This window comes from Garra rufa, chromosome 3 (genome assembly GCF_049309525.1).
Source record: "Garra rufa chromosome 3, GarRuf1.0, whole genome shotgun sequence".
NCBI classification, from domain to species: Eukaryota; Metazoa; Chordata; class Actinopteri; order Cypriniformes; family Cyprinidae; genus Garra; species Garra rufa.
Window position 1 is genome coordinate 44,404,645 of NC_133363.1, and position 22,814 is coordinate 44,427,458.

General features: G+C 36.2%; 2 protein-coding genes across 2 annotated transcripts; one reads left to right on the plus strand and one right to left on the minus strand.

Annotated features, from left to right (window-relative positions):
• Window positions 1–869: 869 nt before the first annotated feature.
• Window positions 870–15,728, plus strand: slc7a6 (solute carrier family 7 member 6). Its single transcript, XM_073837139.1, has 10 exons — window positions 870–981; window positions 5,107–5,651; window positions 7,052–7,177; window positions 7,758–7,902; window positions 9,310–9,433; window positions 9,514–9,617; window positions 10,458–10,554; window positions 12,361–12,510; window positions 14,407–14,590; window positions 14,697–15,728. Exons 2-10 carry the CDS (start codon window positions 5,165–5,167, stop codon window positions 14,759–14,761), a joined length of 1,482 nt encoding a protein of 493 aa, XP_073693240.1. The 5' UTR covers window positions 870–981; window positions 5,107–5,164; the 3' UTR covers window positions 14,762–15,728.
• Window positions 15,729–15,781: 53 nt separating this feature from the next.
• On the minus strand, window positions 15,782–20,081 carry slc7a6os (solute carrier family 7 member 6 opposite strand). Its single transcript, XM_073837140.1, has 5 exons — window positions 19,753–20,081; window positions 18,989–19,303; window positions 17,975–18,178; window positions 16,477–16,609; window positions 15,782–16,276 (listed from the first exon to the last, which is right to left on the minus strand). Exons 1-5 carry the CDS (start codon window positions 19,945–19,947, stop codon window positions 16,149–16,151), a joined length of 975 nt encoding a protein of 324 aa, XP_073693241.1. The 5' UTR covers window positions 19,948–20,081; the 3' UTR covers window positions 15,782–16,148.
• Between the last annotated feature and the right edge of the window lie 2,733 nt (window positions 20,082–22,814).

Genomic DNA, 22,814 nt, shown 5'->3' on the forward strand with positions numbered 1-22,814 from the left:
TCATCACAGGAATAAATAAACTTAATAATAAGTAATAATATTTCACAATATTACGTTTTACTGTATTTTTGATCAAATAAATGCAGACTTGGTGAGCATAAAACATTTTTTAATCAAAACATCTTACAGACTCCAGGCATTTGAACAGTAGGCTAGTGTTTAAATCATACATACAAACACACCTACACACATACATTTTGATTTTATTATGTTTATCCCTTCCTCTATAGCAAACCCTTATTCCTCACTTTAAAGCTGACCACAAAACCAGTCATAAGGTTAAATTTTACAAAACTGAGATGTATACATCATATGAAAGCTCAATAAATAAGCTTTCTATTGATGTATGGTTTGTTAGGATAGGACAATATTTGGCCGAGATACATCTATTTGAAAATCTGGAATCTGAGGGTGCAAAAAAATCAAAATACTGAGAAAATCACCTTTAAAGTTGTCCAAATTAAGTTCTTAACAATGCATATTACTAATCAAAAATTACATTTTGATATATTTATAGTAGGAATTTTACAAAAAATCTTTATGGAACATGATCTTTACTTAATTTCCTAATGATCTTTGGCATAAAAGAAAAATCAATAATTTTGACCCATACAATGTATTTTTGGCTATTGCTACAAATATACCCCAGCGACTTAAGACTGGTTTTGTGGTCCAGGGTCACATATGGTGTGAAGGAGAGTTAATCAGAAACCACTTTAAACACTTACACAGAAAAACATTACTTTTAAATGGCTCGCTTTTGGCTGTAGGCAACACCTGCATGGATTTGCTGGCAAACCGGGGTTGGTCTGGTCTGATTTGCATTGCAAGTTCAACCACGTGACATCAATTTTACCGGTGTCACGTGACTTTCTGGCAGCTTGCCCTCCGTGCTCCAGGGTTCTTGCTGTAGTTAAAGATGCTGCCCTGTCTGCTAATGTCACCAGTTAGACAAAGACGATAAACAAAGGACACAACTAGGTAAGGACATGTTTTTATTTTAACGTTACGTTTAAAGAAAAAAAATACGAAGGACTGGGCTTGCTGTGTTAAATCAGCGATAACAGCTATGCTGTTTTAATTCCATTTCGGTTTTTTTTCCCTAATAAATGCATGAAGTGAATGTGTTTAATAAGCTGAATGCAAACCGGAGCGGGGAATATCTCCGTTAAAATGACGCATTGATAGTGTGTCATATTCTGCTGCGCTCTACGTTAGAAAAACAGGATGTCGCTTCTCATCATCCCATCGATTACAAAATGCTCTAACGTTACGTTTATTCCAGTCATTCTCTATGCCACATATACTTCATAAACACTGGATTTATAAGAGCTATATTCATTCATTCCAAAAATGTACCCACAGCACAGGCTAACATGACAACGCGTCTAAAAACGCGCTGATGGGGTTGTTTTGTTGAACAGCTGATAGGCTTGAGGGGACAACCTTAGCGTTAAAGTCTCGTAATACTTCGTAATGTAGTTTCAGACACTTGTGCTGTTTTACTTATTTCTTTCTTTACTTTTGCCTCAGACGACTACATGTAATATCTTATTTTTTATAAAGCCGACCGTTCTTTTCTTTACTTCAACGCGACTGATGAGCGTCTTGTCCTAACAAAGAGGGTTGCCAAATATGAACTTGTTTTGATCGCGGTGGCCAAGTTGTCGTAGTGTTAAGTGATTTTTCGTGTTTTACTTTGTTTATTAGACGCCTTTACTTAGTTAATAAACATCTTTTAAAAAGAGTTCCTAATACATAAGATTATAGGCTTGATAGCGAACTTTATGTGTTGACATAAATGAACAATTGTTTGAGAATAGTACAATATGCTAAAAAACAAGTGTGCTAAGTGCTATATTGTATACTTAACAAGCAAACAGTATTAAAAGGGTGTGTATGGAACCAGTCATTGTCATGGACCTTATTCACCATATTTAATTAGGCACAAATGACAATGAGGAAGGACAGACAAACTGAAGAGCCAGTTCATTGGGTGTTGATGAGTATTCACTCAGCTGATGCAACATGGAAAATGCATCTTTCCAAAAACATTTTTTTTTCTTTAAAACAGATCCCTTCTACAATGCACATTTAAACACAGACAACATTGTTTGCACTTTCATTTTAATATTTATCTGTATGGATTAAACACATTATCTATCAGTACATATCAAATAGATACGCACACACTAAGAGCCTCAATCAAAAGCTAGACAGTTTCCCACAAAAAGGCGCTTGGCTCATTCGTAGTCAAAACTAAAATGATGTCATCGAGTTTCCAAGGCAACGGTAGTGGACTGCCCTTTACCACTGTATACTGATGTGTCATGTGTGCAGATGTTTTTGTGAATGTTCCAGTTCTGGGAAACATTTTCTAAGATGGGAAACAAGCCTTGGGGAAGGAAAGCTCTCTGGGGAGAATTTGGGAACAATTTAATCAGTGCTTGTTTAGCAATTGCACGCTATATTATGTATTAATTTTATATGACATACCCTTAGAGGGGGACTGGTTTTCAGACACACAAGTGTAATGAGATTTTTACAAGGATAAATGTTGACGTGAGTGGTTCAAATAGTCAAATAGTGAGAGGAATGTGCTATCAGCTCTCCACAATAAGAGAGGTGGCCGCAGTGGACATGCTTAATCATTTATAGAGGGTCAACAAACAGCGAGTCAGAACTAAACGTGTGATTTTCCTCATTTAGAAACCCATACAGACCCTGACTGAGCTCATGATTAAGATAGCATTTCCAATTTTTTATCTTCTGATTGGCAGATGAGTTATGAAATGTTTCCTGAAGAAATACTATCTTGTTTACGTAATCCCAATGATGCAATCTTCACACTAGCTTTTGTCAATTAGCAACAGGACATTTTGCACGTATGTAATATACTTCTCACACTGACCTATACTGACTTCACACCAGCACTAGACATTGGAGACCGGATGTGACTTTTTAATTATGTGAGGGTAATTGCGTGATCCCCAATGTTATCATGCAGTAGTGAACACACACAAATATTTTATCCCAAAATGAGTATTCCGTAAATATTTAGTCATTCCACACTTGTATTGCTTTCTTTTTTAAAGGAACACTCCACTTTTTTGGAAATAGGCTCATTCTCCAACTCCCCCCGAGTTAATAAGTTGGGTTTTACCGTTTTGAAATCCATTCAGCCGTTCTCCTGTTCTGGCGATATCACTTTTAGCATAGCTTAGCATAGATCATTGAATCCTATTAGACCAATAGCATCACGTTCAAAAATGACCAACGAGTTTCGATATTTGTCCTATTTAAAACTTGACTCTTCTGTAGTTATATCGTGTACTAAGACCGGTGGAAATGCAAAGCTTCAATTTTCTAGGCTGATAAGATTAGGAACTACACTTCCATTCTGGCGTAATAGTCAAGGAAGTTTGCTGCCGTAATATGGCCGAAGCAGGAGCAGTAATACCACGCAGCACATGTGCAAATGCTAAACTAGCTGGGAACTCATTTCTGATAATACTCCGCCTGCTTCGGCCATATTACGGCAGCAAACTTCCTTGACTATTACGCCGGAATGGGAGTGAAGTTCCTAATCTTATCAGCCTAGAAACTCGCAGCTTTGCAGTTCCACCGGTCTTAGTACACGATATAACTACAGAAGAGTCAAGTTATAAATACAACAAATATGGAAACTCGTTGGTCATTTTTGAACGCGATGCTATTGGTCTAATAGGATTCAATGATCTATGCTAAGCTATGCTAAAAGTGATATCGCCAGAACAGGAGAACGGCTGAATGGATTTCAAAACGGTAAAACTCAACTTATTAACTCGGGGGGAGTTGGAGAATGAGCCTATTTCCAAAAAAAGTGGAGTGTTCCTTTAAGTGGAACACAACACAAAAGAAGATATTTTGAAGAATGTTTTCGAAGAACTGTTTTTGTCTATACATTGAGTGTCAGTGGGGTCCAAACCAACTCCCATTTGTAGTGTTATTTTAGCAATAGTTTATTTATTTGAAATATCTTTACTATATAAAATAACTGTTTTCTATGTGAATATATTTTATATTGAATATATGTAACTTTTATTATTATTATTATTATTATTATTAATTATTATTATGTTTAAGTATAATTTTCCAAAAGTTCAGAAAAACATTATTTATCTGAAATAGAAATCTTTTGTAACATTATAAATGTCTTTATCATCACTTTTGATCAATATTAATTTCTATTATTCCCAAAAAAAAAAATACTGACTTCAATATTTTGAATGATATAGCATATAATATTACAAAAGCTTTTTATTTCAGATAAATGTTGATCTTTGAATCTTTCTATTCATCAAAGAATCCTGGGGAAAAAGTACTTAACTGTTTAAAATATTGATAATTATAAAAAATGTTTCTTGAACAGCAAATCAGCATATTAGAATGATTTCTGAAGGATCATGAGACACTGAAGACTGGAGTAATGAAGCTGAAAATGTAGCTTTGATCACTGGAAGTGTATTTAAAATATTTTTTAAATGTATAATGTGTATATATAAATAGAAAGCAGTTATTTTAAATAGTAAAACTATTTCACAATATTACTGCTGTATTTTGGACCAAATAAATTCAGTTTCATTAGATTAATTTAATTCATATTTGTATAGATTTTAAATATTATTATTATTATTATTATATATTATTTACAATTGTAAATTGTAGCTTAATTTTTTTTTTACATTTTGTTATTTATATTATTTTCAATATTTCTATTTGATTTTAGTTTGTTATTCCAGTTTTAGATTTAGTGATTTTAATACTTTAGTTTAGTAAGCCTTTCATTTATTATTATTTATATTTTATTCTCTTATTTTTATTTATTATTTATTTATGTTTATTATTTACTTTAATTGCCAATTTATTTATTTTTAAATTTAAATAGTTAAAAACACTATTCCATTGATCTCAATGCATGGGCAAAAATAAATAAATAAATAATATTTAAAAAAAAGACAATGGGGTGAGTAAATGATGACAGAACTTTCGTTTTAAGTTAAGCTATCTGTTTTAAGCAACAGCTATTGTTCCTAATGTAACTTAAGTTTTTCTGCTCTCTGTCAGGTTGGATAAGGCCGGCGACTGGATAAGACCAATTGCAGCGCTTACACCTGTGAACAAGATGGAGAACGACACTGAATCCAGAAATGTCAACGGCCAGCCTGAGGACCCCACAGCCCTTTCAAAACCCAAAGAGAGCATGCAGCTCAAAAAGGAAATCTCTCTCTTGAACGGCGTCAGCCTCATCGTGGGGAACATGATTGGCTCAGGCATATTTGTGTCGCCAAAGGGCGTTCTGATCTACAGCGCCTCCTATGGACTCTCTCTAGTTATCTGGGCCATCGGTGGCATCTTTTCAGTAGTGGGTGCTCTCTGCTACGCCGAGCTGGGCACAACAATCACTAAGTCTGGTGCCAGCTACGCCTACATCCTAGAATCGTTCGGAGGCTTCATAGCATTTATACGTCTGTGGACATCGCTGCTTATCATTGAACCGACAAGCCAGGCTGTAATTGCTATAACTTTTGCCAACTACTTGGTTCAGCCGCTCTTCCCCACCTGCGAGCCTCCGTATTCTGCTTCTCGGCTCATTGCTGCAGCCTGTATTTGTAAGTAATGTGTACATGCTGTTGCACACACATTTTTCACATTCTTGAACTTTCTTGTTGTCTTTCCTTTTCTGCTGTTTCTCACCATGAGATCTGATAAGCTGTTGAGACCTATTAAGGTCTAACTAGTCATGGGGTAGTTAATGTGTAACTTGTTTTTGAGTTCAGGAGCCCATTCTTCTGGTTCTGTGGTGTCTCTCCTCATATACACTTGGATACCTTCAGCAGCTTCATTAGGCATGCCTGTCTAAAAGAGAAAAACACTACTGTTGGCATGACTGCAACCAAACTTTTATTACTCCCCATTAATCAAGTATTGATAGTCTTCAATTGCTGTCTTAAGGGAGTAACTGATGTTTTGTTGTTGTTGTCAAAAACACAGTCAGCATTTCATTATTGTCACTCACTTTAAGGCTGAAAGGCACTGCATCAGTTTTCAAATGGGAGCATGTTTTAAAACACTAGGCTTCCTACACTTACAGACTTTGTAAATGGTAATTATGTACAGTTTTGCTTTGTAAATTGTAAAAAACGCACACTTTACCAGACACGTCATTCCAAAAAATGACAAATTAATGCAGAAACATGTTCTCACCATACTCGACTTGATTTTCTATTAAATCTGTCAGCCCTAAATGCCTAAAATCTGCAGACTGACTCTGACTTTGGGCAACTAGCATTGACTTGTCCAGACTGCAAATCGGGGCAAGCTGTGTGTTCTGTCATTAAATACTTGTTCCAAACCCATAAGACCGTACATCTTTAGAACACAAATTAAGATATTTTTGATGAAATCTGAGAGCTTTCTGACACTGCATAGACAGCAATGCAACTGACACGTTCAAGGCCCAGAAAGGTAGTAAGGACATCGTTAAAATAATCCATGTGTCATCAGTGGTTCAACTGTAATCTTATGAAGCTATGGGAAAAAAAATTATTTAATTATTGTTATTTAACAATTGATTCTCTTCCGTGCCAGTCTTCGACGCACAATCACAAGAGTACCTACATCAGAACAACAGCTACTGCGTCAGAGACTGACTGACACGAAATAGAAGAAATTGTTAAATAAAGTCGTTATTTTTATTTTCTTTGTGCACAAAAAGTATTCTCGTAGCTTCATAACATTGATGTCACATGACCTTTTTTAACGATGTCCTTACTACCTTTCTGGGCCTTGAACGTAGTTGTGTTGCTGTTTATGCAGGGTCTGAAAGCTCTCGGATTTCATCAAAAATATCTTAATTTGTGTTCCAAAGGTCTTACGGGTTTGGAAAGACATGAAGGTGAGTAATTAATGACAGAATTTTCATTTTTGGGTAACCTTTCATTTAACTTGTCAAAGTATTGTCAGCGTAAATGTTATTATGCTAACATGCTTTCTGTTTATGGTATTGCAGGCCTGCTGACCTTTATTAATTCTGCTTATGTCAAGTGGGGTACCAGGGTGCAGGATGTCTTCACTAATGCCAAAGTTGTGGCTCTCATCGTCATTATCATCACGGGAATAGTGAAACTGTGCCAAGGTAAAAAAAATATATATATATGTTTACTTGAGTCTGCACAATCAGCCACATCTTTTTCAGATGTTATTGCATGATTGCATTTGCATGGTTGTTTTGCATGTTTGTGTCTTGGCCAAATGTTGCTCTCTCATGAGTTCTGAATCAGTTTAATGGGATAGTCCATTAAAAAAATTTAAATTCTGGCATTTATTCACACTCATGTCACTCCAAAACTTTTGATCTTTGACTGTTTTTTTTTTTCTGCAGAACACAAAAGAAGATATTTTGAAAAATGTGGGGGGTTTTATTCATACAAAGTTAACCAAAACCATGTAATTACCAACATTCTTGCAAATATCTTTTGTATTCAGCAGAAGAAAGAAAGTCATATATTCTTAAAAATTGCATAATGAATTTTGACAGAATTTTACATTTTGGATGAACAATCCCTTCAAGGGAATGTATAAACGTAAAGTATGCTCTGTATGTTAAATATGTAAAACACAATAAGAGGAAAACCACAGTACAACATACATTCACATATCTATGAGCTTGAAAATCTGTTCATTGCTTCACTACTTTTGTAATATTTCCCACACAGGTTTCACAATGAACTTTGAGGATTCGTTCCAAGGCTCATCGCGTGACCCAGGAGATATTGCTTTGGCATTGTACTCGGCTCTTTTCTCATATTCGGGCTGGGACACGCTTAACTTTGTCACAGAAGAGATTAAGAACCCTGAAAGGTACTACTTTGAATACTACTGAAAGGACAGACTTGACCCTCAGTTCCTGTTCCTGTTGTGTAGATATAGTATGTAAAAACAGGTGCTGATAAGATACAGTTAAAGTCAAAAGTCTACATACACCTTGCAGAATCTGCAAAATCTTAATTATTGACATCATACAAAATGCATGTTATTTTTTTATTTAATACTGGCCTAAATAAAAATATTTCACATAAAAGACACTTACTTATAGTCCACAAGATTCTTTGGTTTTTCAGCATTTTTGTGAACCCTTTACAACAATGACTGTATGGTTTTGAGATCCATCTTTTCACACTGAGGACAACTGAGGGACTCATATGCAACTATTACAGAAGATTCAAACACTCACTGATGCTTCAGAAGGAAAAACAATGCATTAAGAAGCGGGGGGTGAAATATTTACTTACTTTACTTTTAACTTATTTTGTCTTCTGGGGAACATCTGGGGAAGTATCTTTGGTAGCTTCTAAATGGCAGTAATATGAGTCCCTCAGTTGTCCTCAGTGTGAAAAGATCATACAGTCATTGTTGGAAAGGGTTCAAATACACAAAAGGCGTATGTAAACTTTTGAACGGGGTAATTTTTATAAATTAAACTATTATTTTTTCTTGTGGACCATATGCAAATGTCTTTTATGTGAAATATCTTTTTAGGTCATGATGCATTTATTAGGTATTTAGGTCATGATGCATTAAGAGCCATGGGTGTAACCTTTTGAATGAAATTAGGATGTGTACATTTTTCTTATTTTGCCTAAATATTCTTTCCATTTAGTACTGCCCTTTAGAAGCTACAGAAGTTACTTGCATGTTCCCCAGAAGACAAAATAAGTTAAATTTGCCCTGATCTTCAAATTCAAAAAGTTTTCACCCCCGGCTCTTAATATCTTCTGTAATAGTTGCATATGAGTCCCTCAGTTGTCCACAGTGTGAAAAGATGGATCTCAAAAACTTACAGTCATTGTTGGAAAGGGTTCAAATACATAAAAATGCTGAAAAACCAAAGAAATCGTGGGATCTGAAGGATTTTTCTGAAGAACAGCGGGCAGTTTAGGTGTTCAGAACAAACAAGGCACTCATGAACAACTATCACTAAACAACCAAAAAAACAAAAAACAGCCGTGGATCATTTGTGATCATAATATTAAGAATCAAGTGTATGTAAACTTTTGAACAGGGTCATTTTCATACATTAAACTATTACTTTCTTTTGTTTACTATATTAAACGTCCTTATTCAGATCAGTACTAAATAAAAAATAACATGGATTTTAAATGATCCCTCTTATTTTGATAAAATAAATAACATTTTGCAGATTATGCAAGGTGTATGTAAACTTTTGTCTTCACCTGTAGCTAACACATCTGTCCATGCTTGTCCCAGGAACCTTCCTCTCTCCATTGCGATCTCCATGCCGATTGTTACGGTCATCTACATCCTCACGAACGTGGCCTATTATGCTGTGCTAGACATGAGTGCCATCCTCGCCAGTGATGCTGTCGCTGTGGTGAGTTCATAGACGTCTGTGTTGTCATAATGTCTGTAGTTTCCTACAGCTGTAGCTAATATTTCCTAATTGTTCCACAGACGTTTGCAGACCACACTTTGGGAGTGATGAGTTGGACCATCCCAATTGCGGTTGCCTTATCCTGTTACGGAGGTCTTAATGCTTCCATCATCGCTGCATCCAGGTCAGTCTGAAGCTTGATTTCTACATAGCATCACAGAGCACTAGCTTTAGTCTTTTTTTCTCATTTTTCTGTCTAAAGACACCAACTGGGAGTTGTGTTGGTATTAGGCCTATGTTTTTCAAATATGGCCCTGTACAATTGCACTGGTTTATGGTTTTATTATTCCACTTGAACCTCTGCTTTGTTCCTCAAGTTTATTCTTAATGACTGGTGTTAACCTCCAGGAGGAGGAACAAAGCGTATTTCAGCTCCTGTGGTTTTATAGGGAGCTACTCAATTGCTCACACCATCTGGAGCTGCTTTGTGGTAATGACCGTGTGGGGTTCACGTCACTATTGCATGTGTCAGATAATGCGGAGTGCTGAGGATTTTTGGGAGTGTTGAGAAAACATAAACACAGTGATAATGAGATTTCAGATGCACTGAGAATTTAAGTTTGTGTTTATAATTATAGCACTTGTTTGTTCATGTATTTCAAATATGTTGGATTTTGTTTTTAGGTCAACCGTATGAAGTATGAAGCTAATTTTAATACAATCTTGATGTTTTGCATTTTTTACCTGAAGGTCTTTTATGTAATTATGCTTTTACTTTGTTTAATTGGTTTGATTTCTCAGTACTGATGAAGTTCAGTGTTATTTTAGTATCTTTTTTTTAATTACTATTTTGAATTTATTTTTCCATTACATTAGTACTTTTCCAGTATGTTTCCTTTTTTTTTTTTTAGTAGTGTTTTTTTTTTTTTTTTATATATATATGTCCGTATAGTTGTAATAACCATGATTTGGTCAAATTTGACATGCATTTGAATAAACCGTGAGTCTTTTGCTGCTGCCGCAGGTTGTTTTTCGTGGGAGCTCGAGAAGGTCATCTTCCAGATGCTTTGTCTATGATTCACGCAGAGAGATTCACACCAGTTCCTGCTCTGCTATTTAATGCAAGTACATTTCAGTTACAATGAATGCCTAATGCATCTCTTTTTGTGAGAGTGACTTTCTCTGACTTGTTTCTTAATATTTTTAGTTACTTAAACTATATAAGTTTAGTAAAGTTGTAATATAGTATTAGCTCTGCCATTATAAATGTATTTATTTGTACAGTCGTGGCCAAAAGTTTTGAGAATTACATAAATATTGGAAATTGGAAAAGTTGCTGCTTAAGTTTTTATAATAGCAATTTGCATATACTCCAGAATGTTAGGAAGAGTGATCAGATGAATTGCATAGTCCTTCTTTGCCATGAAAATTACCTTGATCCCGAAAAAAAAACTTTCCACTGCATTTCATTGCTGTCATTAAAGGACCTGCTGAGATCATTTCAGTAATCATCTTGTTAACTCAGGTGAGAATGTTGACGAGCACAAGGCTGGAGATCATTATGTCAGGCTGATTGGGTTAGAATGGCAGACTTGACATGTTAAAGGAGGGTGATGCTTGAAATCATTGTTCTTCCATTGTTAACCATGGTGACCTGCAAAGAAATGCGTGCAGCCATCATTGCGTTGCATAAAAATGGCTTCACAGGCAAGGATATTGTGACTACTAAGATTGCACCTAAATCAACAATTTATAGGATCATCAAGAACTTCAAGGAAAGAGGTTCAATTCTTGTTAAGAAGGCTTCAGGGCATCCAAGAAAGTCCAGCAAGCGCCAGGATCGTCTCCTAAAGAGGATTCAGCTGCGGGATCGGAGTGCCACCAATGCAGAGCTTGCTCAGGAATGGCAGCAGGCAGGTGTGAGCGCATCTGCACGCACAGTGAGGCCAAGACTTTTGGAAGATGGCCTGGTGTCAAGAAGGGCAGCAAAGAAGCCACTTCTCTCCAAAAAAAAACATCAGGGACAGATTGATCTTCTGCAAAAAGTATGGCGAATGGACTTCTGAGGACTGGGGCAAAGTCATATTCTCTGATGAAACCTCTTTCTGATTGTTTGGGGCATCTGGAAAAAGGCTTGTCCGGAGAAGAAAAGGTGAGCACTACCATCAGTCCTGTCATGCCAACAGTAAAGCATCCTGAGACCATTCATGCTTAGGGTTGCTTCTCATCCAAGGGAGTGGGCTCACTCACAATTTTGACCAAAAACACAGCCATGAATAAAGAATGGTACCAAAACACCCTCCAACAGCAACTTCTTCCAACAATCCAACAACAGTTTGGTGAAGAACAATGCATTTTCCAGCACGATGGAGCACCGTGCCATAAGGCAAAAGTGATAACTAAGTGGCTCGGGGACCAAAACGTTGACATTTTGGGTCCATGGCCTGGAAACTCCCCAGATCTTAATCCCATTGAGAACTTGTGGTCAATCCTCAAGAGGTGGGTGGACAAACAAAAACCCACTAATTCTGACAGACTTCAAGAAGTGATTATGAAAGAATGGGTTGCTATCAGTCAGGATTTGGCCCAGAAGTTGAGCATGCCCAGTCGAATTGCAGATGCAGAGGTCCTGAAAAAGAAGGGCCAACACTGCAAATACTGACTCTTTGCATAAATGTCATGTAATTGACGATAAAAGCCTTTGAAACGTATGAAGTGCTTGTAATTATATTTCAGTACATCACAGAAACAACTGAAACAAAGATCTAAAAGCAGTTGAGCAGCAAACTTTGTGAAAACTAACATTTGTGTCATTCCCAAAACTTTTGGCCACGACTGTAGACTAGAGTCATGGGGTCTGGGATATTTGAGGTTTTCTGTCTCCATCTAGTGGACAGAGTCACTTAAGTCGTGTTTTCTATCTGCAGTGTGCCATGGCTCTGATCTACCTTACAGTGGAGGATGTTTTCCAGCTGATTAACTATTACAGCTTCAGTTACTGGTTTTTCGTCGGCCTGTCTATTGCTGGACAGATCTACCTTCGCTGGAAGGAGCCAGACCGGCCCCGACCTTTGAAAGTGAGGCAGTACAGATCGTACAGATAAAATGAAAATGTTTACATACTTTTGCATGTAATTATTTAAAGTTATGATTCATCACTGTATATTTAAACACATTAACCCATTACAAACAGACTGTTATATACACTACTGTTCAAAACTTTGGGGTTAGTTATTTTTTTTAAATACTTTTATTTAGTATTAAAGGAGTAGTTCACTTTCAGAACAAAAATTTACAGATAATGTACTCACCCCCTTGTCATCCAAGATGTTTGTGTCTTTCTTTCTTCAGTCGTAAAGAAATTGTTTTTTGAGGAAAACATTTCCGGATTTTTCTCCATATAATGGACTTCTATGGTGCCCCCGAGTTTGAACTTCGAAATGCAGTTTGAATGCAGCTTCAAAGGGCTCTAAATGATCCCAGCCGAGGAAGAAGGGTCTTATCTAGCGAAACGATCGGTTATTTTCTAAAAACATTTACAATTTATATACTTTTTAATCTCTACACAGAATACACACAGAGCTAGACAAGATGAGCATTTGAGGTTAAAAAGTTTATAAATTGTAATTTCTTTGAAAATAACCGATCGTTTTGTTAGATAAGACCCTTCTTTCCTTGGCTGTGATCGTTTAGAGCCTTTTGAAGCTGCATTTTGGAAGTTCAAACTCAGGGGCACCATAGAAGTTCATTATATGGAGAGAAATCCTGAATGTTTTCCTCAAAAAACATAATTTACTTATGACTGAAAGAAATAAAGACATGTGAGAATCTTGGATGACAAAGGGGTAAGTACATTATCTGTAAATTTTTGTTCTGAAAGTGAACTACTCCTTTAAGCCTTTTGTTCCGCAAGGACACATGAAATTGAAAAATGATTGAAAAAAATTACCATAATGGAAAAGTTCATTTCTGGTCCTGTTTTAAGGGTCAATATTTGCCCCCTGGAATTGATTTCCAGAGACATTTTGTACATTTTGTGAGGGCAATTTTCATAATCACTTTGTTATTATAAAATGTCAAATACTTAAATGTACGCAATTTAATCAATGTTTTAAACTGTTACCAATAACAATAGACTGTTTAAAATTGTAGGCTATCCAAATTAAGCATGTACAAAACAAGAGCTCATAGGGCTGCAATATTATGACAAAAATCATTATTGTAGATTATTGCTCTATATATTGTAATAATGATTATTATATCGATATAAAAACAATATAAAACATTTTCAATTTCGTTTTGGGCATGTCACATTTTGGCTTCACAGACAACCATGTCGGTCCATGACATTAGAGAAGTCTAGCGCAAGTTATGCAAAAACTCCCGTTATTATCACTAAATAATGTGAAATGAAACTTTTTGTTAACATCGTATTTACAGTGTTTATGATTAGGGAATTCGCGTGGCGCGTGAGCACTCAACAACAGCTCAGGCGTTTTTTGCGCCTTTGATTGGCCAACAGTTCAACAGAAACGCTTTTGATTGGCTGTAAGCCTCAACACTTCACAAATACATAAAAATGCATAAAAGCTGTTGCAGTGTGAGCAACAAAATGTAATTCCGCGAATTGAAACTTTTCATTCGTTTTCACATTTCATTTTAATCTCGACAGCTGTAATATATTGTTTAATTATGCAAAGGCTTTTTTGCCTCTTTGTTTTGAATTCATGGGCCATTTCTGTTAAGTGTATTTTAGACTTCTTTCTGATAACTTCTGATTATACTGACCTCGAACTTTTGAATGTAAGTGTAAATAACTGGTTGGTTAGGACTGGTTGAAATAACCTGAAACTTGAAACAACTGTCACTAAAAAGGGAAACAGAAATGACAGTTTCATTCGGTGCAATTTTGTGACATGTGAATTAATAGTGTTTTCCTCTCTTTTCCTGTGTGTGTGTGTATGTGTGTACAGTTGAGTCTGGTGTATCCCATCATCTTCTGCTTGTGTGTTGTGTTCCTGGTGGCTGTGCCACTTTATTCTGACACACTTAACTCACTCATTGGAATCGCTATAGCACTCTCTGGAGTGCCTGTTTACTTCTTGGGCATCCATCTTCCAGAGTCCAAGCGCCCACCCATCATCACTAAACTACTAAGTAAGATACAACAGCTTTTAGCAATTCAACTTTTTGTTGTTTAATTACACTGATTTACAGCCAAAATCAGAGTGACAGTAATTCTGTGTGTGTCTCTTTAACACAGGTACCATCACTCGTTTCACCCAGTTCACCTGCTTTTGTGTGCTCACCGAGTTGGACACTGATTAGAACACTTGCACACCTTTGAACCACAAACCCATTGGTTCGGGGAGAAGAAACCAATATCTGGAGAAACAGGAAAAAGATCTTCCACACTTTTAAAGACACAGATGCACTCTTAATGTCACTACGTTGGATTCTTCTTTTTCTTTATTATAAAAAAGGGTTCTGTTAAGGTCACGGTGCACTGCAGTATTAGAAATATGACCTTAAGAACCATGTGGCGTGAAAATGAAAGCTATTTCAAAGCTCTGGTTCATAATGGTACCGGAGCGCTCATGATGTAAACACCATGTGTATTCCTCTCAGAGAAACAAGGACATGAACAGGATGCAGTGGTTTGTGTGTGCCATTATGAAGAACATGGCCAAGAATGCAATTATTTGTGTTTCTCTAACATTTCCCCTCGCCCCTTTTTTTTCTTTTTATCTAACATGGTTTTATTTTAGAATCTAGTTTTTAAAATGACAATTTATCCAAAGTTGTTTTCTTACAGTTTTTGGAGTGTTTTCGGGGCTTGGCCAGAGGTCAGTCCTGTTTAACTGCCAACATGCCTTAGCGGTTTTTTTTAGAGGGAAGGTGATTGTATGCATTTAAACGTTCGAATCTGCTGCTATGCTTCTTTACATGTAGTGAAGCATCATATGTTCGCTTGTGGAGAGGTTAGGAAAGAATAAAGATGAAGAGTATATCAAATGTGCTGGAAACATTTTACAATACTGAGTGTCATGGAAGTTGCTCTTGTTTATATGAATTAAATTTTAAATGTCCATTCAAGCAATACATTGTTACTGGTAAAAAAAAAAAAAAAATCCAGTAATCTCAGGATGGAAATCCAGATGTGATTCTAAAACAGGTCACTCTGATAAAAGTTTACTGTGTAGCATGAAACACACTGAACAGCTGTCAAACTATTGTTATATGCCTTCATATAAAAGTGTTTCTATTAATTTATTTGAAAGAATATCAATAAAACCTTTTTCCTACCAGACAAGAATTGTTCGAATAAATGATTCATGAGATTTTCAGTTTAATTCTGAAGTCTTTATTTTTTTTTTATACACATCTACATATTTACAGGTATTTTGTTTTTCACCCCTTAGATATGGGGAACGTACAAACACTACACACATAACTGACAACACAAAGCACCCCACACTTACACAAACTCAAAATATCACCATTTTCTCTCCATACTATCTTCACATCAAACAACCGCAAAATAATCGCAAATAGTAAATCACTCGCCTCACTAACGCGCAAGTCAAAGCAACCCACACAAGTACACACATGGGCTACCACATACATTCACTTGTGACAAAAGAACATACAGCTTCACTCAACACACGTCAGTAAAAAGGGCCTCTCTCATGCTCTTAACCACACACAGAGGCTTTCAGTCAGAATCATTATACTCTCGCTCCTCGTCGTCTTCATCTTTGTCATTCTCCAACTCCTCCACCATGTCCCGCTGGTAGCATTCCCAGCTCCTCCTGCTGTATGAGTGCTCTTCACTCCAGCAACCTGGAGAGAGAAAATTCATTTGATGTAATGTAAAAAAACAACAACATTGGAGCAAATGTTTACTTTAAACCATAATATTATGCTCTTTTTAAACATAAGCTGAATCAATTGCAAACTACACTCTTCAATAAGCTATTTAGCTTGTATCTTGATTATTTTAAATGAATCAACAAAATGAAACATAGTAGCTGATGTATGACCTCCATAACGCTCCTCTCCATCACTGCCATCCTCGCTGCTCTCCTCTGGGTAGTCATTTCTCCAGTTGGTTTCAGCATTCTCATCATCCTCATCTTCATACACCTCTTCCTCCCAGGCCACTTCATCGGGGACCTGTGTATTTGAAGACAAATGAAAGTAAAGTGCAATGTGTTAGAGATTTTCTACTATTAGTTTTATTAAAACTAACACTCTAGGTAGGCACTTGTTAACTGAAAAAAAAAAAATGCTGAAATGCAACAATATACATACAGTTAAGGTCAGAAGTTTATATACACCTGGGAGAATCTGCAAAATGTTAATTATTTTAGCAAAATAAGAGGGATCATACAAACTGCATGCTACTTACTTTAAATTAGTACTGACCTGAATAAGATATTTCACATATTTCATTCTTAATACTGTATTGTTACCTGAATGATCCATGGTTTTGTTTTTGTTTTGTGATAGTTGTTCATGAGTCCCTTGTTTGTCCTGAACAAGGACAAGGATGCTGGATTTCAGAAAAATCCTTCAGGTCCCACAAATTCTTTGGTTTTTCAACATTTTTGTGCATTTGAACCCTTTCCAACAATGACTGTATGATTTTGAGATCTGACTTTTCACACTGAGGAACTCGTATGCAACGATTATAGAAGGTTCAAATGCTCACTGATGCTTCAGAAGGAAAAACCATGCATTAAGAGAAGGGTGTGAAAGCTTTTTGAATTTGAAGATCAGGGTAAATGTAACTAATTTTGTCTTCTGGGAAACATGCAAGTATCTTCTGTAGCTTCTGAAGGGCAGTACTAAATGAAAAAAATGATGATATTTAGGCAACAACAACAAAAAAGGTACACATCTTCATTCTGTTCAAAAGTTTACACCCCGGCTCTTAATGCATCGTTTTTCCTTCTGAAGCATCAGTGAGCATTTCAACCTTCTGTAATAGTTGCATGAGTCTCTCAGTATGAAAAGCTGAATCTCAAAATCATACAGTCATTGTTGGAAAGGGTTCAAATACACAAATGCTGCATCATCAAAAGCTGTGGATCATTCAGGTAACAACACAGTATTAAGAATCAAGTGAAACTTTTGAATGGGGTCATTTTTATAAATTGAACTATAATTTCCTCGTGGACTAAATGTAAATGTCCTATCTGAAATATCTTATTCAGGTCAGTAGTAAATAAAAAAAAATAAAACAACATGCTTTTTGAATGATCCCTCATATTTTGAAAAAAATAATTAACATTTCGCAGATTCTGCAAGGTGTATGTATACTTTTGACCCAAACTGTATTGGATGAAAAACTAACTAAACAAAAATGAGTAACATTGCTTGCTAACAAACTGAACCTTAATTTGAAGCACTTAAAATAATAATAATAATAATAATAATAATAATAATAATAATAATAACCTAACTTACTAAAAATTCAACTAAAATTGAAATTTTAAAAGTAATATAGGCTAATACTAAAATAACACTGCAACTAACCAGCTCTCCCTCTTGTGAGTAGGGTCTGACAGACAGGATGTCTTGAATCCAGCCTGGTGTGGCCGTCTCCTGGTAGTACAAGTCATACACGTAATCGTCCTCTTTCTCTCGATGTTCAGTACCGAGCCCATCTCCTGACACGCTCAGCTTCTCACGAATCATCTTCACAGAGTTACACAGGATTGTCTCTGGGTCAGACATAGTCTGGGGAAAAACAACAATAGTAAGTCAATTTAATAAGGGGATTAAAAAGTCATACATGAGTTAAAGAAACACTCCACTTTTTTTGGAAATAGGCTCATTCTCTCCTGTTCTGGCGATATCACTTTTAGCATAGCTTAGCATAGATCATTGAATCCTATTAGACCAATAGCATCGCGTTCAAAAATGAACAACGAGTTTCCATATTTGTTGTATTTAAAACTTGACTCTTCTGTAGTTATATTGTGTACTAGAACCGGTGGAAATGCAAAGCTGCGAGTTTCTAGGCTGATAAGATTAGGAACTACACTCCCATTCCGGCGTAATAGTCAAGGAAGTTTGCTGCCGTAATATGGCTGAAGCAGGCGGAGTATTATAAGAAATGAGTTCCCAGCTAGTTTAGCATTTGCACATGTGCTGCGTGGTATTACTGCGCCTGCTTCGGCCTTATTACGGCAGCAAACTTCCTTGACTATTACGCCGGAATGGGAGTGTAGTTCCTAATCTTATCAGCCTAGAAAATTGAAGCTTTGCATTTCCACCGGTCTTAGTACACGATATAACTACAGAAGAGTCAAGTTTTAAATAGAACAAATATCGAAACTTGTTGGTCATTTTTGAACACAATGCTATTGGTCTAATAGGATTTAATGATCTATGCTAAGCTATGCTAAAAGTGATATCGCCAGAACAGGAGAACGGCTGAATGGATTTCAAAACGGTAGAATGAGTTGGAGTGGATGGAAAAGGGAAAAGCAGGCAAAATATACTTTCAACAATGTACATTTTAAGAAAAAAATTTTTTGGCTTTACCTTGCCAGGCATCTTGACATCCTCCTCCTCATGCACAATATCAAACACTTGCACTTCTCCCAAAGACAAACTGTCAGCACTTTCTGTTTGGCTGTCATTGTTCTCCTCTCCTTCTCTTGCAGGAGCAGGCTCTGTCGGTAGTCCGGCCCGGTGGCTGGACAGGATCCGGTACCGTTCTTCTCGCCTAGTGCTCCATTTAACACTGCGCAGGTCGCCGATGATCCTCTGAGTGCTCCCTTGGGATGGCCGCAAGGCATGATGGGCCAGACGTGGGCGAGCCAGAGCCTCACGGACATGTGGCTGTACCGGAGCATCCTGTATGGAGAAATTATATATATTAGACTATAATAGCCAATGACAATAAAACTGACAAGAATTGTGGTTTCATAGATTCAACCACAGCAATTATTTTGATCATAAGTCTAATTACTTCTATATTCTATCTATTAATTCATCCAACAGTACATAAATGTATAGTCTGCAATGTCTAACATCAAGTATAACACCTGTAATTTAGCTAACATCTAGCTACTGCATACATTGTAAGTATTTGTACCAGCACAGATGAAAAAGAAGTGACACAGTACAAACACCCTTAGGAGGACATTAAAGAGCATCCGCAAAAGTTCACAAGCAAAAAACAAAAGATTTTTTGACAAGCATATTGACTCATGACGTCATTACGCATCATCAATGACCACCGAAAACAATACAATCTCACAGCTACAGCTCGTTTCTCCCGACAGATGCCGCTGAGACATTACCTGTGACACGACGGTGGCCACCAGTTTGAACACGGAGTTCTCTATCTTGGGCTCCTGTGGTTCTGGTTCACTTTCATCACTGGGCTGAGCTGCCGTGGCCTCCGGACGGATCCGCTTACAGGCCAGCAGCAGCGCGTCCGCCGGATCAGTCCCTCTCTTCCTCTTCACCCGCAGAATGGTCGTGCTCGGGTCCATTTCGGTAAAGACACGTGTGCTGTGTCACCAGAGAGCGATTTCAGATGACAGACAAACAAGTACACGACCCTGCCAATGACAACAACAACCTGCGCTGTAGCCTTTCTTTCTTCCTTTTCACTCGTTTTTTCTCCTTTGGCGGTTTTCTTTTTATTGAACGTCACATTATGGAACAGTAGCGCCACGCTGCGGCGCGGAGTTTCTTAAACGTTCCCCCATTTTGTTGCAATTAACCGCCTGCAGATGTCGCGGTTTAATTGGGTTTAATTAAAGATAGGCGAAAAGGGCCCACTTGAAATCCTAGGATCAGCTACTGTTTAGTTTATTATGGGACATGGATTTTTTTTAAAACAACTTAGCTTAACACTTAAATTACGTAATATTTTTTCTTTAATTAGAGGGACTGTTCTGTTCCTTTTGGAACATGCTTGAATTAAATGCCATATGTGACCCTGGACCACAAAACCAAGGGTCAACTTTCTAAAATTGAGATTTTATACATCACAAGCTTTCCATTCGTGTATGTATTGTTAGAACAGGATAATATTTGGCCGAGAAAAATCTGAGGGTGCAAAAAAATCTAAATTTTGAGAAAATCGCCTTTTAAGTTGTCCAAATTAAGCTCTTAGCAATGCATATTACTAATCAAAAATTAAGTTTTGACATATTTACAGTAGGAAATTTACTAAATATCTTCATGGAACATGATCTTTTCTTAATATCCTAATGATTTTTGGCATAAAAGAAAAATCAATAATTTTGACTGATACAATGTATTTTTGGCTATTGCTACAAATATACCCGTGCTACCTGAGACTGGTTTTGTGGTCCAGGGTCACATATAGTTTTAAAGTTTATGCCTATATTATAATAGATATAAACATTTTAATAACATTCTTTCATAACGACAGATTTTTAAAGATTTTTGCATCATAATATACTTTCTATTTGATTTAAAAAAAAATCTAAATTAACCGACTGGGAGCTAACCTTTTCCGATAAAAGTTAGAAAAATTAACACACAATGTAAAACAAACAATAAATGCTATATTAGAATTCACTGGGCTGATCGAAGCCATGTCTAAATCTTTATGACTGTAAATTTGATAGTTTGATGAAACATGCACTACAAAACAAGATTTTTAATGTTTTTTAAAGAAGCCTCTTCTTCTCACCAAGCCTGCATTTATTTGATCCAAAGCAGCAAAAACAGTACAATTCAGAAATATTTGTACTATTTAAAATAACTGCTTTCTATTTGAATATATTTTAAAATGTAATTTATTCCTGTGATTTCAAAGCTGAATTTTTAGCATCATTACTCTAGTCACATGATCCTTCAGAAATCATTTGAATATTGTGATTTGCTGCTCAAAAAACATTTATTATTATAATTATGTTGAAAACATGCGAGTATAGATTTTTTTCAGGTTTCTTTGTTGAATAGAAATCTCAGAAAAAAAAACACATTTACCTGAAATAGAAATCTTTTGTAACATTATAAATGTCTTTATCATAACTTTTGATAAATTTAAAGCATCCTTGCTAAATAAAAGTATTCATTTATATAATTTCTTTAAATAAATAAAGTTTTTTTTTTTAGATGAATGCTGATCTTTGGATCTTTCTCAAAGAATCCTGAAAAATGTACTCAGCTGTTTTAAATATTATTAATAAAAAAATGCTTCTTAAACAGCAAATCAGCGTATTAGAATGATTTCTGTTGATGCTGAACATTTAGCGTCGATCACAGGAATAAATGTGACCCTGGACCACAAAACCAGTCTTAAGTCGCTGGGGTATATTTGTAGCAATAGTCAAAAATACATTGTATGGGTCAAAATTATTGATTTTTCTTTTATGCCAAAAATCATTAGGAAATTAAGTAAAGATCATGTTCCATTAAGATTTTTTTGTAAAATTCCTACTATAAATATATCAAAATGTAATTTTTGATTAGTAATATGCATTGTTAAGAGCTCAATTTGGACAACTTTAAAGGTGATTTTCTCAGTATTTAGATTTTTTGCACCCTCAGATTCCAGATTTTCAAATAGATGTATCTCAGCCAAATATTGTCCTATCCTAACAAACCATATAGAAAGCTTATTTATTGAGCTTTCATATGATGTATACATCTCAGTTTTGTAAAATTTAACCTTATGACTGGTTTTGTGGTCCAGGGTCACAAATTAGAAAGCAAATATTTTAAATAGTAAAAACATTTCAAATTTCTACTGCTTTTGCTTTATTTTGGATCAAACAAATGCAGGCATGGTGAGCAGAAGAGAATTCTTAAAAAAAAAACATTAAAATCCTACTGTTTAAAAACTTTTGAGTGTAGGCCTACTACTAGTAGTGTACTTTGAAGAAGTACTCAAGTTTTATTTAAAGAATCATCAACCATACAGTATATAAAATAATATAGTTTTAAAGGTGGACCACACAAATGTTTAGTCTAAACGGCTATAATTTACTACAAAGATACTGTGCTATGTTTAGCCTAATCTTGAGTTCCTAAATCTATTATTTCCCACTTTTTCTTGGTCCTATTTTATTCTGAGACATTAAAATCGATTCAGACCGGACTACACGGGCTCTTGGAGATCAATAAAAGGAACACTTCTGTGTGAATGCGCTCACACTCCCATCCCCCGACACACACACACACACACACACACACACACACACACACACACACACACACACACACACACACACACACACACACAGAGAGAGAGAATCATGGAGAGAGACAGAAAAGGCTCTCTTTCCCACACACACATACTCACACGGTCACACGCGCGCACACTCGCTCTATTGCACACATCTTCTGTTGAAGCGCTCAGAAGCGCGAATCCACTGAC